Raw genomic sequence first — 15,849 nt, forward strand, 5'->3', positions numbered from 1 at the left:
CTTCTCAGTGCCCCACTGGTGCTGGAGAGTCAGCTCACATGATCTGATTTTTCTACATATACACCTCCACCTAGTCAGGCATTGTTCAGAATATTCTGAGCATGCAAAGTGACTGAATACCACTTTTCTTCCATCTAACTGCAGTTTCCTAGCTGTTTTGGCACTGCTGCAGCTGGTCCGGCTGACATGAGTATAACCTTTCTGATGAGAAGGCCTTCAATGGGAAATCGTCTCAGAATTGACTTAATTACATCATTTTGTTTCCCCTTCCTTCAGTTGGCTGTACTCAGCCTTCAGAGTAACTTTGATCACATGGAGGTGGAATAAGTCATCAACTCACATTAGGCATTAGAAACCTAAATTTAGATTGGTGGAGGGGAATGCTTCAGACTGGAATGTCAGATTTTTTTTCTTGATCACTTTTAAATGCTTTGAGTTTGAATATTCCTGGACCCAAAGGCAAACTTCTAAACAGGTTTGTTGTTTGTTTTTGTTTTTTAAATCCCTTCCTAGATTGGTCGATCAACGGAGAGTCCTATAGACTTTGTTGTGACAGATACAGTTCCTGGAAGTCAGAGTAATTCAGATACACAGTCTGTGCAGAGCACTATATCAAGGTTTGCCTGCAGAATCATATGTGAACGTAACCCTCCTTTTACAGCAAGAATATATGCTGCAGGATTTGACTCCTCAAAAAACATCTTTCTTGGGGTAAGGGAACTCTTTCTTTTTTCCTCCAAGTTCAATGCAGACTTATTTCTGAAGTAATTCATAGCTCCACTTCAGCCAAATTAAAAGTTTTCATTGATGTAATTTCTCTTAGGAGAAAGCTGCAAAGTGGAAGACATCAGATGGGCAAATGGACGGACTAACCACAAATGGAGTTCTTGTTATGCATCCCCGTAACGGATTTACGGAAGACTCCAAGCCAGGGGTGTGGAGAGAGATATCTGTGTGTGGGAATGTGTTCAGCCTCCGTGAAACCAGATCAGCTCAGCAGAGGGGGAAAATGGTGAGAGTAGTGACCCATGTTTTATGCAGCCTGTTTAAAATGGGTATAACCATTTGGGTATAAACAGAGGCTGGAATCTGCCTCATTCAGTGCAGATGTCACCTCTGTAATTAGTTATGCTGACTTTTTGTGTGTCTGTGTTCAACACATGAAGGTGTCTTGCTCAACCTGAATAACTGACATTTATCTACAAACTAGTCGTTAATTGGAGATCTAGACTGCACTCCTAAATTGAGTTGCCAGTCTACTATGCTCTTCTGCAAACTGTCATAGTCACACACACGTTTTAAAGAGTGTTTTCCTGCTTCTCCCTCTTGAGTTTATGCTTTTAAGGTTTTCCCACTTTTCCTTTTTTTAGTAGAGTAATAAAGAATAATTATTGGTTTATTGACACATGCCTATATACCTGAATATCCATTTCCACCTTGGCATTCTGAGTTTTCCTCTTTCTCTTGTTTCCAAAGCATTGGCAACATTTCCAAGAGGTGATTGGTTTTACTATGACTTGGAATCTCTTAGCAAAAATAAATGCTATATGAACACTTAAGTGATGTGTTTAGCTAGGAATGCTGACGGCTGACTTTTTCTGGAGGAAAGTCACTTGTAAAGGCGTTTTTGAAGAAAACAGTCTGAAATGTGATGGAGGACTAAACAAGACTTGTCAAGAAGTTTTTTTTTATTTAAAAAAAAAAAAAGCGGGGGGAGAAGCTGACAGCGGGCTCTCTATGGGTATCTTGTATAGGACAATCAGGAGCTGCTTGAAACTCTTTGCCTGGATCTTCTGGGCAGATTTGTATTATGAAAGTGCCTTACGTTACTCTTCAGGTCACCTTAGGTGACACCTCTCTTCCTCTTTGTCCATCACAAGGTTGAGAACGAAACGAACCAGCTCCAAGATGGCTCTCTCATTGACCTGTGTGGAGCAACGCTGCTGTGGCGCACTGCGGAAGGGCTTTCACGCACTCCTACTGTCAAGCACCTGGAGGCACTAAGACAGGAAATAAATGCGGCGAGGCCCCAGTGTCCCGTGGGGTTTAATACCTTGGCGTTTCCCAGCATGAAGAGGAAAGATGTTGTAGACGAAAAGCAGCCGTGGGTGTATCTGAACTGTGGCCACGTCCACGGCTATCACAACTGGGGAAACAAAGAGGAGAGAGACGGCAAGGATCGCGAGTGTCCCATGTGCCGCTCTGTCGGCCCCTACGTGCCTCTGTGGCTTGGATGTGAAGCGGGATTTTATGTGGATGCAGGACCTCCAACTCACGCGTTCAGCCCATGTGGACACGTGTGCTCAGAAAAGACAACTGCATATTGGTCCCAAATTCCTCTTCCTCATGGTACTCACACTTTTCATGCAGCCTGTCCGTTCTGCGCGCATCAGCTGGCTGGTGAGCAAGGTTACATCAGACTCATTTTCCAAGGACCTCTTGACTAACACATGTGTTACCGAGGACTGCAATAAACTGATAAGCTATGCGATTCTGATTTTTAAACCAACTGTTTTTCGTATTCTCTGGGCTTTGCTGGTTTGCATTAAGATGAAGAATTTTTTGGGTTTTTGTTACAACAGCTAAATCCCTCTCTATCCAGAAAAGTCTGGAAATGGAAGAAACAGGGGGAGAAGGGGGAGAACTCCTGCCTTTTTTTTAGTTAATAACTACTTCTGAAGAGGTGAAGGAGGTGTTGTAGAGTGAACTTCGATGCCTTCCGTTTTAATGGTTTTGAATCACATGCCCACAGTATTTGAAAGTTGTTTCATTCTTTTTGTATATGGAGGGTAAATAGTTCAAAGAACATTAGTTTACAGCTTGGATGCAAACGTTGTAAAATATAACGTGTATATTAACTCTTTTCTATTTATCTTTATTATTGAAAATACGTAGAATGTTTAGAGAGTAGCATGGTCATAGTGTGTTCATCCAGCAATTGGATGTGTAGAGTAGTTCTGGATGGAGAGGGACGTGAGATGGAAATGGTAGAAAAACCTTTTTTAATCTAAAATACTGAGTTCTTAGAATAGTTAAAATGCTTTTTAAACAAAGCTAATGCAAATTAAGATGGCATAAAGGTGTGCTTTAACCATGTTGAAAGGTAGATAAGAAGGACTTGTTAAAATGTCTTTTTGGTAGGACTGTACTTAAGATCTGGTTATGAGGAGAGTATTTACCAGACTCTTTGAATATGCAACTTAGTCTAGATTAAGGATTTTTTCTCCCTTCATGCTAACACATCTCTTTATTTAGCATTAGTGACGTTTGTGAGGGTTTTTCCAATGTTATAAACATTAACAACCCTGAAAGACGAGATTCACTTTGTTCCTTGCTGTTTGGGGCAGGGGGTGAGGGGAGAGGCGGTTGCGCCCGTGCTCATGGGTGGGGAGAAGGGAGCAATTTGTGAATCGGCCAAGGTCACACCTTGTGACAGGCTCGTCAGCCCGGTGTTCTGCCTTTCTTCTGGCCCATTGCAGACTGGCACGCTTGGGCGCATGGGAGCCACGGGCTTGCCTTTACCCTGCTGCAAGGAGCTGGGTGCAAATACTCATCTAGGCCACCCGGGGAACAAAGTGGAAGGCTGGTACCCAAGGGATGTGTGCCTGCGTCCTAGCATCCTTGTGCGACTTGTCACAATTGGCAGTCTGTTAGGGGAGAGCCTGAGCTGGGACTGGACCGGACTCGTAGAGCTGAGGGTGGGCTGCTTGCGTGAGGACTGCTCACGCTGCGGTGGGCGCCAGTTAGTAGGCCCTCTCCGCTCTCCCCTCCCTACCCTTCCTTTCCCTCTGTATCCACCAGAAAAGGCCAGTGCACTACATCCAGCTTTGCTGCTAACCCACTGTGCTTCACGGCAAATACACAACCTGACCTTTCTAGGATTGAGTTGAGCTTTTTTGGCCAGCTTCACACTTTTTTTTTTTTTTCAAAATACGTACTGTATAATTGACAGTAGCAAATTTCTGTACTTTATAGCATAGCTTTAATTTTTCCTTTCGAAGCTGTTCTAAAATTTTCTTGGTTTAAAAAGAGGCCTATGTTGCTTAGATGTCATGAATTATTTACTTTGACTGTCAATTGTTTCTCCATTTTTAAAAAGAAATTATATATATTGTTTGGTTCACTCAGGAAATGCATGTGTCAGGAAACCTGTATTATAAGTTCAGTTAGCTGTCATGTACAAGTAACTGCTGTTACTCCCTTTCCATAGAAATATAACTGATTTTGACATTTTCCAGATTATATGCATTAAGTAATGAAACTTATGCAGCAAGAAATCCCTGTATTGTAGTTGTTCTAATCATTTTATTCAAACTATAGTATACTGTAGTTTAATTTTTATTTGCAAATTAATTTATTCAAACTACGTGAGTAAACACTTTTCAAAAATAGAAATTCTGGGATTGTCTGTTGCTTTGTTTCCAAGAGATGGGAAAGGGGGCTGGAGATGGCCCTTCTGCTGTCACGCAAGGTGTCTGTTCTGCACGTGTGGATTAACATCACAAAAAAGAAGCAACTGTAAAGAGTTTGCATGCTATCTTGTCATGGATTTGAATGGCTCCTTTCAGATGTGACCTTTTAATGTGTTTTATATTTAACCCTACATTGACAAAGGCGAGATTCTTGTTCAAAAGACATAGTTAAATGATCTCTTCCCTGACGAAGTTACAAATAACGAAATGTAAGTAAAAACTTTAACCAAGTAGCTGGGCTCTTGTAAAACATCAAGAGCTCTTGATTTCATCTTCCACAAAATCGGATTGATGCTTCTTCTCTGGTCTTGATCTTGTTGATTACGGGTATATGAAAAATCAGAAAAGGACGTGGTGAAAGCTGCAAAGCGGTATGAGCAATATAAAGATGAACTGTGAAAACCGATTGAGAATGGGATGGTAGCAGACACATGGAAAGCAGTGTACTCGCCCCGTGTTGGAGGCACAGCTGGATGCTGGTGTGGAGCCAATGGTGCCGTTGGGTGCACGCACATCTGACTGTAGAGGGGAAGAAGAGAGGTTCATGCCCAGCACGTAACCATCGTTAAGCTTCTCCCCCATTAAGATGATACTTTATCCTTTCATTATACTTCTCTACCCCTAACCCCACCCAAAAAAAGAAACACGACAGAAGGCGGCGTAGTCTTAGCAGAACCAGCTGTTTCTCTGGGTAGCGTTATGCTAAGGTAACCCTTCAGAGTCTGCCCCGTGCTCTCTGCCTGTTGTGTACTTCTCTTGACCCAAGCTGGGCTTGTTAATCCCATTTTTAAATGAGCAGAACATGGCCATTCAAATGCCTGAGACACAGAAATCCCACTGTCAAAAGCAGGATAGCAGCGGTTGAGTAGTTTGAGGAACAATTTCCATACAATGTGCAAGCTAACTGAAAGCAGTAGCTTTGACTGCGGTTCGCTATTTGAGCTCCCCTCTGGGCTTCTATTCTTTAATAAACAATTTAAACAGAAGGTCTTGTGCTCTGTAAACTGTAAAATGTCTGTCAGATTAAAAGTAAAATGATCCCTTTGACTCAACCAGCTGACTGAAGCACTCTGAACTGTGATGCCTTTGCTTCTGAACAAATCTGGGAGCTGGGAGATGTGCAAGAGGTTGCACCGCGCTGGCTTTGAGGCGATTACAGTTCTGCTTGTGTGCAGCCTGCATCAGCCCCTTGTACCTGCAAAAACCAGCCCCAAAGGAGATCTGTGGCCTTAATCTGCTTTCAAAGTTTGTTTGAATGGAAGGAGGTGTCAGTGATGCAACCAGCAGATGGGACAGGACTGTTCCCTGGGAGACCACTGCAGGTATGTGGAACTGAGGAGGGAATGCATGTGGAAAATGAGGCAAGCGTAGGCCCTTTTCTAGCCTTAAAGTTTTGTGAAGATCTGCAGAAATGCAACTGGAAATCAGCAGGCAGCTTTCTGCAGTTGGTTTGTGCATGGCTGCTCTGTTCTGCACAGTTCTTGTGTGATGTGTAATGCAGGTGATTTAATGAGCTAATTTGCTTTTCAGCTGTAGGAAATGGCATGGATTTAACACTGGTAAAAGGCAGCAGCTGGCTAATGAAGCCCTATTTTTTTGTTTGTTTGTTTTCCAAAGCAGAAGTGGGGCAGCTCTTCGTGTGCTGCCTCACAGCAGGGCAGGAGCAGGTTGATGGGGAGGTTGCTGGGGGCTTTCCCTGGGAAGGCGGTGGGTGCATCCAGCACCGATGGAGTGCTCCGTTCCCTTCACTGACTCAGCTATTGGGTTCAGGCAATACCACGAGCGTGTGGTGTGGCTCTGAGATGCGTGGTGCAGGCTGGGGATAAGGTTTTCTAATTTTTCTAATCCCACCTGTACTAGGCTTGTTACACCTGCAAGAATGAGGCTGGTATCCTGAAAGGTTCAATGACATGATGAAGTTACTCCTGCAGTCCTTCTGTATTTGTGCTCTGCAAATCCCATAATGACCCTGCTGCGGCATGCTTGATCTCTTTCTGAAGAGACACTTTCCAGGCTCGATGCTAAAAATACATTTCGAGTTTTGCAATATAAATCTATCATGATGACTACAGCTACTTACCTGCATGCTGTCTTTCAGCCTGGATTAGGCCTGGTTGCTGTTGAATTAGGCCAGATTTCCAGGTCCTAGTCTTGGCTCATGCAATCCCTACTTCCTTTTCTGTAAAAACGCTGGCAAAGCGTGCCTATTTTTAATTGCAGCACTCGGCTTTAACGTAAGGGCTGTGATCATCTTGGAAATGCAGCTTCTAAGGCTCCTTCATGGCTACAGGAGATTGCTTGTATGCGTGCTGTTGTGCATCCTGTGAAAAAGATCTGGGAGAGCATCCCTGCAGGAGCTGTGATGGTTCCTGTGACTTGTGTCAGGGGCTCTTCGGCAAGCGTGGCCTCTGCACGGGCAGCCGCAAGCCTGCCCCTTCCCAGGTGCTGCTTCCAGGGCAGCAGCAAGAGCTCAGGGCCCTGTTGGCTTGCAGAGAGCGGCGCTGTGTCAAACTGTGCTGTTCGGATGCAGTATCCCATGCTAACATAGCTGGCGACGCAAGCCGAGTCAGGGAAACACCGACGTGTGCTGTTGCACAAGAAAGAGCTGGCTGCGTCAGCCGTGCTGGGTGCTGCTGGTTGTCAGTCCTGTCTCCTGAAAGCAAAAGGGTGGCAGATTTAAAGAGCAGAAAAATAGTGCTTTTATTCCCTCAAACCTAAGCTGTCCCTGTGAGAGCAGCCATCCCGAACACAGCCTCGGGGGACTGCAAAGCCTGCAGCAGGACCAGCGGCTTCGGTCATGCCTGAGGCTGTGCATCAGTGCACCATTAGGCAACAGCATTAGCCAGAGGTCCCAGTGCCTCCATCTTTACGTTCCTGCCTTGGTCCCCCTGCGAGCTGCTGCCCATCCTCCTCCTCCCTCCGGCCCTGGCAGATATGGTCCATTCCATGGCCGCAGCAAGCAGGCAAATTTGCCTTGCCCAGCACTAGCTTGTGTGGGCTCAGGTTAGGCATCAGCTGGGGCTGCGTCCCCTGAGGCTGAGCTCGAGGGAAGACGAGTAACCAGAGGTGAAGTGCCAGCTCTGGCGGTCAGGAGCTCCCTGGCTCCGGCCCTCCCCCGGGATCTCCCTGCATCTTGGCTGCTGCCCTGCAGAGCAACAGGGACATGGCAGAATGGGTGGGCAGTGCCAGGTCCTGGTGTGGACCCTCAGTCCGGTGTCTGAATTGTAGAGCAGGAGAGCTGACAGCGGTCCTCTGGGTCTTCCTGCACAAAAAGCATTTGGATCCAGCGTAATCGCTCTTCTATAGAGCAAGGTCCACCCAACCCCGCTGTTTGGTTTTTGGATGTAAGTGTGTGCCTGGGAGGAATAAGAAGCACAAGCAGACGTGACACTGCCGAAGCCTCGTACAAGTTGTGGCTTGGAGACTTTGTGAGTAAGAGGTGGCAGCCTTGGATTTTTCTTCCTTTAATATAATTCCATTTGAGCTCAGATAGGCTTCCAGCATCTGAAATTCTTACAGCGAGGAGACTCAAGGCTCAGCCGCACACTATGAAGTGCCTCTTGTTTGTTTTGAGCCTGTCTGATGACTTTGCTTTCTACCCAATCTCTTGTGTCACAAGAGGCAGTGAGTAACCGTTTCCCATTCACCTTTTATCTGCCACTCTTGATTTTGCCACTAGCGTGCCTGGCTGTCTGTCCTCGTCCTGCTCGCCCTCCTGCAGGGCTGGCAGGAGGGAATGGGAACCAGCACCAGCATCGCCCTGTTTTCTGCCCTGTGATGTTTGCCTGGCCCTGCTCGAGGATGCGTTTGTGGCAGCAGCGAAAGCAGCAGCAAGTGCTCGGTTCTGCTGTCCCTGCTGAGGGCCCAGCGCTACCATGCAGGGGGTTGAGACATCTCGCAACCTCTGCACGGGCGCAAACGACCTTACGGATCAACTAGAGAAGCACTTTCCTGCTGGCAGAGGCAACTGCTTTGTAATTTGGCAACGCCTGCAATATTGTGATGTTTTTATTTTGAAGGCTTTTGCTGATTTAGTGTGACTAAACAGCTCTGAGGCAGGAGTAAATTATTAATCTGCTCTGACTTCCTTCCTCTACCCTGTCTCCGTACATAATAACAGCTCTGTACCGAGATCGCTACTGGAGATCTGCTGCCTTTCAGAAATACGGTGAGTCCTTTGGAGTTATAACTCACGCCGGGATTGTCTGTTTTTCCTCTTCCTAGTGGAAAGGTCTCATTAAAAGGCTTCCCCTCCGCAGCGCTTGCACAGCACACGATGGACTCCTAAGGATTCCCCGTGAGCGCGCCGCACGAAGCATGAGCAGCACGGAGAGGGTAGGAAGGAAATGATAGTTCCCATTTTCAGACAGTAGATGAAAGTGCAGTACACAGTTAAATCACTCGGGGCGGGGGGGAGCTTCCTTATGTGTACTCTTTACTAATAACTCCCAAGATCACCCTGTCTGCTTATTTATAGCTCATTGTCTTTGTCCTTGTGTTTGTTTCTGCTTCAACCCCCCCCCCCCCCAAAAAAAAAAAATTAAATCAGATTCGCTTTTCTCTGCAGTTGTTTTATCTGGCAGTTTCTCAGTCATGTTAGCTGTGGTTATGATTATTTTTTTAAGTGTTTCTATTGAAATATGTGACTTTTAATGCATTGAACCATGTTGGCTGGGCTCAGGCCCTGCAAAATGTGTTTGGGGAGTTTTTTTAATCATCTATTCTTCAGCCTAGATAGGGTTTCCCTTCAGTCTCTCCTGGAAAATGCTGGAAATGTGAGCTGGTCAAGGATAAGGGAAGAGCAATGGCTTTCCTGGGCTCCTGGGAAACAGCCACATGAACGATGAGTCTTCTGGTAAGCCCAACATTTCATCTCTAGGCTGAGGGGATCCACTTCTTTCCCTGGATCATGCTCAGATCCCCAGCACCTCCCACATCCCAAGCCTCCAACATGTGCAAAATAACTTTTTAATATGACCACCTTACAAATGGGATCTACCTGGGCTATTCCCTTTGGTTGGTTGCAATTTAGGAGCTGAATGAACAAAAAGCTTTTAGTGTTTCCATATCCTTTTCTCTCCAAAATAATATTTTTAGCTGTCCCAGAAGATTTGAAACAAAACAAATGCACGCAGTGATATTCTAAACTTGCCTGGATAAAAAGCTAAAAACTGCAGCTTGCTGTCATGCGCTGTGGGAAAGGAATTGAGTCAACTCATCCTTTCCAAAAAAACGATGCTGCTTTTTTTTTTTTTTTTTTCTGTCGTGTGGGAGGAGGAGAGAATTAGTTATTCAGTGGAACGAGGACAATTAAGAGCAAACGCAGCTTCCAGCGATGCCATCATCTGTTCTGTTAGCCCTGAGCAATGCAGAGACAACCTGGCTTTTTAATTGGCCTCTTTTTTTCTCTCTGGCCTGCATTTCCAGTTGGCACAGTGGCTGACATTTTCAAAAGTCTCTGTAGGACTGAGATGCAGGCATGCCCGCTTTCGTTTTGCCTGGACAACCACATAAAATGTGACTTTTAAAGGGGATGAAAGGCTCCAAATTGTGAGGGATTGAGATGTTATGGTCTCACCGGCCCAGCTTGCCTTTCCGTGGAGTGTTGCCTTGTGATGGGGACATGTCCATGGGTCCCATCACGGGATGAACCTGCGGTGCCACCCTCCACCATTGCTGGAGGATAGACGTTGTCTGAGATGGGTCGCAGGGATGCGGGCAACTCTCCCATCTGCTGCCCCTTCCCCGCAGCCTGTGGTCACAGCAGCCGGCTGGGCAAAACCGGTCCCAGGCTCTGCAGAGCAAAGCTGCCGGGGCCTCAGTTCATTTAATTAGCTTGCTTCACTTCTTAACGGGAGCTAAATCAATCAGAAGGTCTTTTAAATGCCGCATAACAGCATGGAGCGTGGATATTTAATGCTTTTTTCACTTACTCGCATTAAATGTGGATTCAGAGCAGCTTTCCTGAGAGGCAGAGTAAGCAACGCCGAAGACCTCAGCTCCACCATTGCTCCAGGTGTTTTCAGTGTTACTCAGCGTTTCTGCCAGCGTCACTCTTTATCGCTTGGAAATCTCACTCTGCCTGTTCTGGAGCAGGAGAAGCAGAAGGTGTGTGCAAGCGCCTTTGGGCGGCGGTGAATCAGTGCTCACGTCGCACTCCTTGGCAGCTCCTGGCAACTGCCTGCCAGGGAAAGCCATCGCCGGAGCCGGGGCGAGTGCCTTTGCAAAAGCAGGGCTTGACTAGAGATTGTGCCAGCCCTAAAGAAAAAAAAACCACCCCAGCCTCCCTGTCCTTAAAACAATATTGCCAATGCACAGTACTTATACAGTAGAGTGTTTTTCATACTGTGGAGGCCTGGGATTAGTGTTCCTCATGACGGCATAAATATATTTATAGACCATGTGTGTCTGCATTTTGTTATATTTTTATCTTTATAGGCTAATGGTTAATAAAGCTATGCTGTATTTATGTTTCTGCGGCGAAAAATATGTTGAATAGTATCAGACAAGAGGCTTAGGCTCTGATGGCCCCAAACAATCTTTCAGACTGTCATTTAGGGGCTAATTCATATTACAGAAGTATAAAAGTGGATGTCAGAGGTTGGCTTCCCCCAGATGCAGCAGAGGAAGAGAACAGCAGCTGTGGGAGTCTGAGGGTAGAGGTATTTAAGCCACCTTTGCTCTTGGTACTCAAAAAAATAGCAATGCATCCAGTGCATTCTGTGTAGCAGCAGTTTCTGAAGGACTCCCCTCAGCCCAGCTTGCCACCTGGCGGATCCTTACATCCCGTATACATACTGTCAGCGATCACCTCATGTTTGCTCCCCGATCCTGATTGGCAACGCGAAGCCTTGCCAGGTCCGGGTGCCTCCCGGGCGATTCTGTCCTGTCCGTGGCAGAGCCTCCACCAGGGAGCTGTCAGCTAATGCATTTAATGTGGGCTTTCCTGATAGTGGAGAGTGCTAATCTTTTAATCATAATGTCACCCTGTACTGAGTCAAATGTCTTACAAAACTCCATTACGACTGCCTTTTATCCGCCAAGCTTGTTATCTCAAAGGAGGAGAGCAGGTTTGCCAGATGTTTCTTCCAAAAATACCCATGTTGATTGGCATTATGTTATTGTCCCTTACGTGTTCGCTCTGATCAGCTTACTCTTTATTTTGCTTAGTATGGATGTCAGATGAACTGGTCTAAAATTATAGTTCTTGTTCTCTTTTGAGTACCAGCTCTTACAGTCTCTGGAATTTCCCTGCTGTTTCAAGGGGGAAAAAAAGAAAAGAAACCAATAAGGGTTCCAGATCGCATCGAACAATTTTTGCACGAGTTTTAGATGCAATCTTCTTTGTATCAGCTGATTTTAAAATGTATTGTTCATAATGTAACCACGGATCCATGGATGGTCCTCTCCTGCATTGGTCTGCCCTGTGGCAGGGTCAGCTCCACCCAAATCCTCCTTGCAAGCGTTCATCTTGCTTACCCTTTCAAAATCTGCACATTAATGGAGACTCCACCACCTTTCCAGGCAGCCTGTTCCTCAGTTCAGCTATCACCCTAGGGAGAAATTGCTCCTCATCTTGAACTTAAAGCCCCCCAGAAGGAAAGCTTTAGCACGTTACTGCTTGTTATTGCCTCCACAACTCAGAGGATGTGGAGGCAACAGGTTTTTCTCCGTCCTTCTAGCTGCCTTTTACATATGTGAAGGCTGTGAGCACGTATCTTCTCAGCCTTTTCTTCTCTACGCTGAAGCAGTCCTTTTGATCTTTCATCATAAGTTGCGCTTGCCAGACTGCCAGGGTTCTTGCTTCTGTTTCTGGAGCTCTATCTTCAGCTTCGCCACGTCCTCCCCGAGGCTCTCCACTTGCTGAGTGAAAGAAAGAAACAAGGTCCCTGCCCACGTCCTGCATGCTGTATGTCCCTCCAAAGACTCTTACCCATCTCCTTCAGGGGGGAAATTATCCCGATGGTTCTTTGTTTCAGTACATTGCTGCCCATCGAGAAGCATTTCAGTTTTGGGTGCTGATCAATTCAGATCTTCTACAGAGTCCTTCTTTCAGGTTTTAACCGCAAGGTGAGGGGGATTATCCACACTGAAACAACCCTATGCAAGCAAATATTAGTGCTGCTGACAGTGTCACTGCTGCGCCCAGGGGAGGGGCTGTGCACCCCTGGGATGGGGGTAGTGCAACTTCCACCCCAAAAATGGAGGAGCTCCCTCCCTTCCACAGGCTTCTGTGCTTCTCCTGGAGCATCCCCAATTCGCCGCTCTTCAGGGGACAGATCCTGCATTAGGATCGGTCCTATGCAGACCAGCCGCTCCTATTGTCCCTGTGAAACCAACTCATTAATGAACAAAGCTAGAACTTGTCAACTCCCACTGTAATAAAGTAAACTGAAGAGCAAGTTGAGACCAAAGACTTCACTACTGTTTGAGGTTTCTTTTTTTTTGTTTTCTTTCTAGGGAAGGGGGCATTGACAAAGTGATTGGAAAAGGGGCACAAGCCCTCAGCCTCTGGACGTGACTCCTGTCAGGTATGAAGGAAAGATATCCCTTCAAGGCAGATGTTATATATCGCCCAGGCAAATGGACCAGCCTGGAGAGAGGTATCCAATACCTGAGAGAATTAGCCGTGCTGGAGGTAATTTACGGTGACCTGAACAACAAGCAGTTATCCAACAATCCAGATGAAGTCAGGTGCATACAACCCATGTGGCAAAAGTTGGTACAGAGAGCACCAGCATCGTGCGATACTGACCTGGAAAGATGAAGAGGGACCGACAGTGGATGAAGTGGCTAGCCAACTCCGGGAATACGAAGAAAGTATCTCTTCCTCCCTCGTCTCGGCTGTGGAGAAATTGTCCCAGGAGGTCCAGCAACTCAAAGAGGATAGATCCTACTCTCTCCCTGTATGGACCAGTATCTCAGCTATTAGGAGTCAGCGTTCTTCTGCTCAAGAGAGAGAATGTAGAGGGTACACACCATGGGGCACCCTGTGGTTTTACTTGTGTGACCATGAAGAGGACACGAGGAAGTGGGATGGAAAATCTACCTCGACCCTAGAAGCACGGATACGTGAGTTACAAGGAAAAACAATTACACAAGGGAGTTCTTCCAGGAAAATTGCTGCTCCAGTTTCCAGTGGGCAGTTCCCCAGACAGAGTAGAAGGGCTGATCTTACTCCTGGTTTTAATGAAGGAACTCCTGACTTGTATTTATAAGAAGTGAGTAACAAATGCTATGATCAGGACTAGAGGGACCCTGCTCCAGCCAGGGGGAGGAAAGGGACAACTGGTTTTACTGGACTGTATGGATTTGATAGCCTGGCACATCAGACGCAAGGGAGTATACGGCTCTAGCGGACACTGGTGCACAATGTACCCTAATGCCATCAAGCTATGAAGGGGCAGAACCCATCTGTATTTCTGGAGTGACGGGGATCCCGACAGCTGACTGTATGGGAGGCTGAAGTGAGCCTAACTGGGAATGAGTGGCAGAAGCATCCCATCGTGTCTGGCCCAGAGGCCCTGTGCATCCTTGGCATAGGCTACCTGAGGGGAGGGTATTTCAAGGACCCAAAAAAGCACCGGTGGGCTTTTGGCATAGCTGCCTTGGAGACAGAGGAAATTAAACAGCTGTCTACCCTGCCCGGTCTTTCAGAGGACCCTTCTATTGTGGGGTTGATGAGGGTTGAAGAACAACAGGTGCCAATTGCCACCACAACAGTGCACCAACGGCAATATCGCACCAACCAAGACTCCCTGATTCCCATCCATAAGCTGATTCATTGACTGGAGAGCCAAGGAATGATCAGCAAGACTCGCTCACCCTTTAACAGTCCCACATGGCCAGTGTGAATGTCTAAAGGAGAGTGGAGACTAACAGTAGACTATCGGGGCCTGAATGAAGTCACGCCGCCGCTGAGTGCTGCCGGACATGCTGGAAGTTCAATGCGAACTGGAGTCAAAGGCGGCCAAGTGGTATGCCACCACTGATATTTCTAATGCATTTTTTTTCAATCCCTTTGGCAGTGGAGTGCAAGCCACGGTTTGCTTTCACTTGGAGGGGCATCCAGTACACCTGGAATCGACTGCCCCAGGGGTGGAAACACAGCCCCACCGTTTGCCATGGACTGATCCAGGCTGCACTGGAACAGGGTGAGGCTGCAGAACACCTGCACTACATTGATGGCATCATTGTGTGGGGCAACACAGCAGAAGAGGTTTTTTGAGAAAGGGAAGAAAATAGTCCAAATCCTCCTGAAAGCCAGTTTTGCCATAAAACAAAGTAAGGTCAAGGGACTTGCACAGCAGATCTATTTTTTAGGAATAAAATGGCAAGACGGACATCGTCAGATCCCAAAGGATGTGATCAACAAAATAACAGCTGTCCCCACCAACTAGCAAAAAGGAAACACAAGCTTTCTTAGGCATTGTGGGTTTTTGGAGAATGCATGTTCCAAATTACAGTCTGATCATAAGCCCTCTCTATCAGGTGACCTGGAAGAAGAACAATTTTAAATGGGGCCCTGAGCAACAACAAGCCTTTGAACAAATTAAACAGGAGGTAGTTCATGCAGTAGCCCTTGGGCCAGCCTGGGCAGGCCAAGATGCAAAAAATATGCTCTACACCGCAGCTGGGAAGAACGGCCCTACCTGGAGCCTCTGGCAGAAAGCACCAGGGGAGACTTGAGGTTGACCCTTAGGGTTTTGGAGTCAGGGATACAGAGGATCCGAGGCCCGCTATACTCCAACTGAAAAAGAGATATTGGCAGCATATGAAGGGGTTCGAGCTGCTTCAGAAGTGGTTGGTACTGAAGCACAGCTCCTCCTGGCACCCCTACTGCCGGTGCTGGGCTGGATGTTCAAAGGGAAGATCCCCTGTACACGTCATGGAACAGATGCTACGTGGAGTAAGTGGGTCACACTGATCACACAACGGGCTCAAATAGGAAACCTCGGTCGCCCAGGAATCTTGGAAGTGATCATGGACTGGCCAGAAGGCAAGGATTTCAGAATATCGCCAGAGGAGGAGGTGACGTGTGCTGAGGAGGCCCCACTGTATAACAAACTGCCAGAAAATGAGAAGCGATATGCCCTGTTCGCTGATGGGTCCTGTCGTCTTGTGGGGAAGCATCAGAGATGGAAGGCTGCTGTATGAAGTCCTGTAAGACAAGTCACAGAAACTGCTGAAGGAGAAGGTGAATCGAGTCAGTCTACAGAGGTGAAAGCCATCCAGCTGGCTTTAGATACTGCTGAATGAGAAAAGTGGCCAGTGCTCTATCTCTATACTGACTCATGGATGGTGGCAAATGCCCTGTGGGAGTGGTTGCAGCAATGGAAGCAGAGCAACTGGCAGTGCAGAGGCAAACCCATCTGGG

The 15,849-nt window shown here is 46.8% G+C and overlaps 1 protein-coding gene across 4 annotated transcripts in view; it reads left to right on the top strand.

Annotated features, from left to right (window-relative positions):
• Window positions 1-4,382, top strand: part of PELI1 (pellino E3 ubiquitin protein ligase 1) — a 46,321-nt gene extending 41,939 nt beyond the window's left edge. For all 4 annotated transcript variants that reach the window (XM_082307705.1, XM_082307704.1, XM_082307703.1 and 1 more), the window contains 3 exons: window positions 514-711; window positions 824-1,012; window positions 1,881-4,382. In XM_082307705.1, coding sequence (XP_082163831.1) covers window positions 514-711; window positions 824-1,012; window positions 1,881-2,447 — 954 coding nt within the window. In that variant the 3' untranslated portion in view covers window positions 2,448-4,382. The remainder of the gene's footprint in view (window positions 1-513; window positions 712-823; window positions 1,013-1,880) is intronic.
• Window positions 4,383-15,849: the final 11,467 nt, after the last annotated feature.

The sequence above is a fragment of the Platalea leucorodia genome (genome assembly GCF_965183815.1).
Source record: "Platalea leucorodia genome assembly, chromosome: 3".
In the NCBI taxonomy this organism is placed as follows: Eukaryota; Metazoa; Chordata; class Aves; order Pelecaniformes; family Threskiornithidae; genus Platalea; species Platalea leucorodia.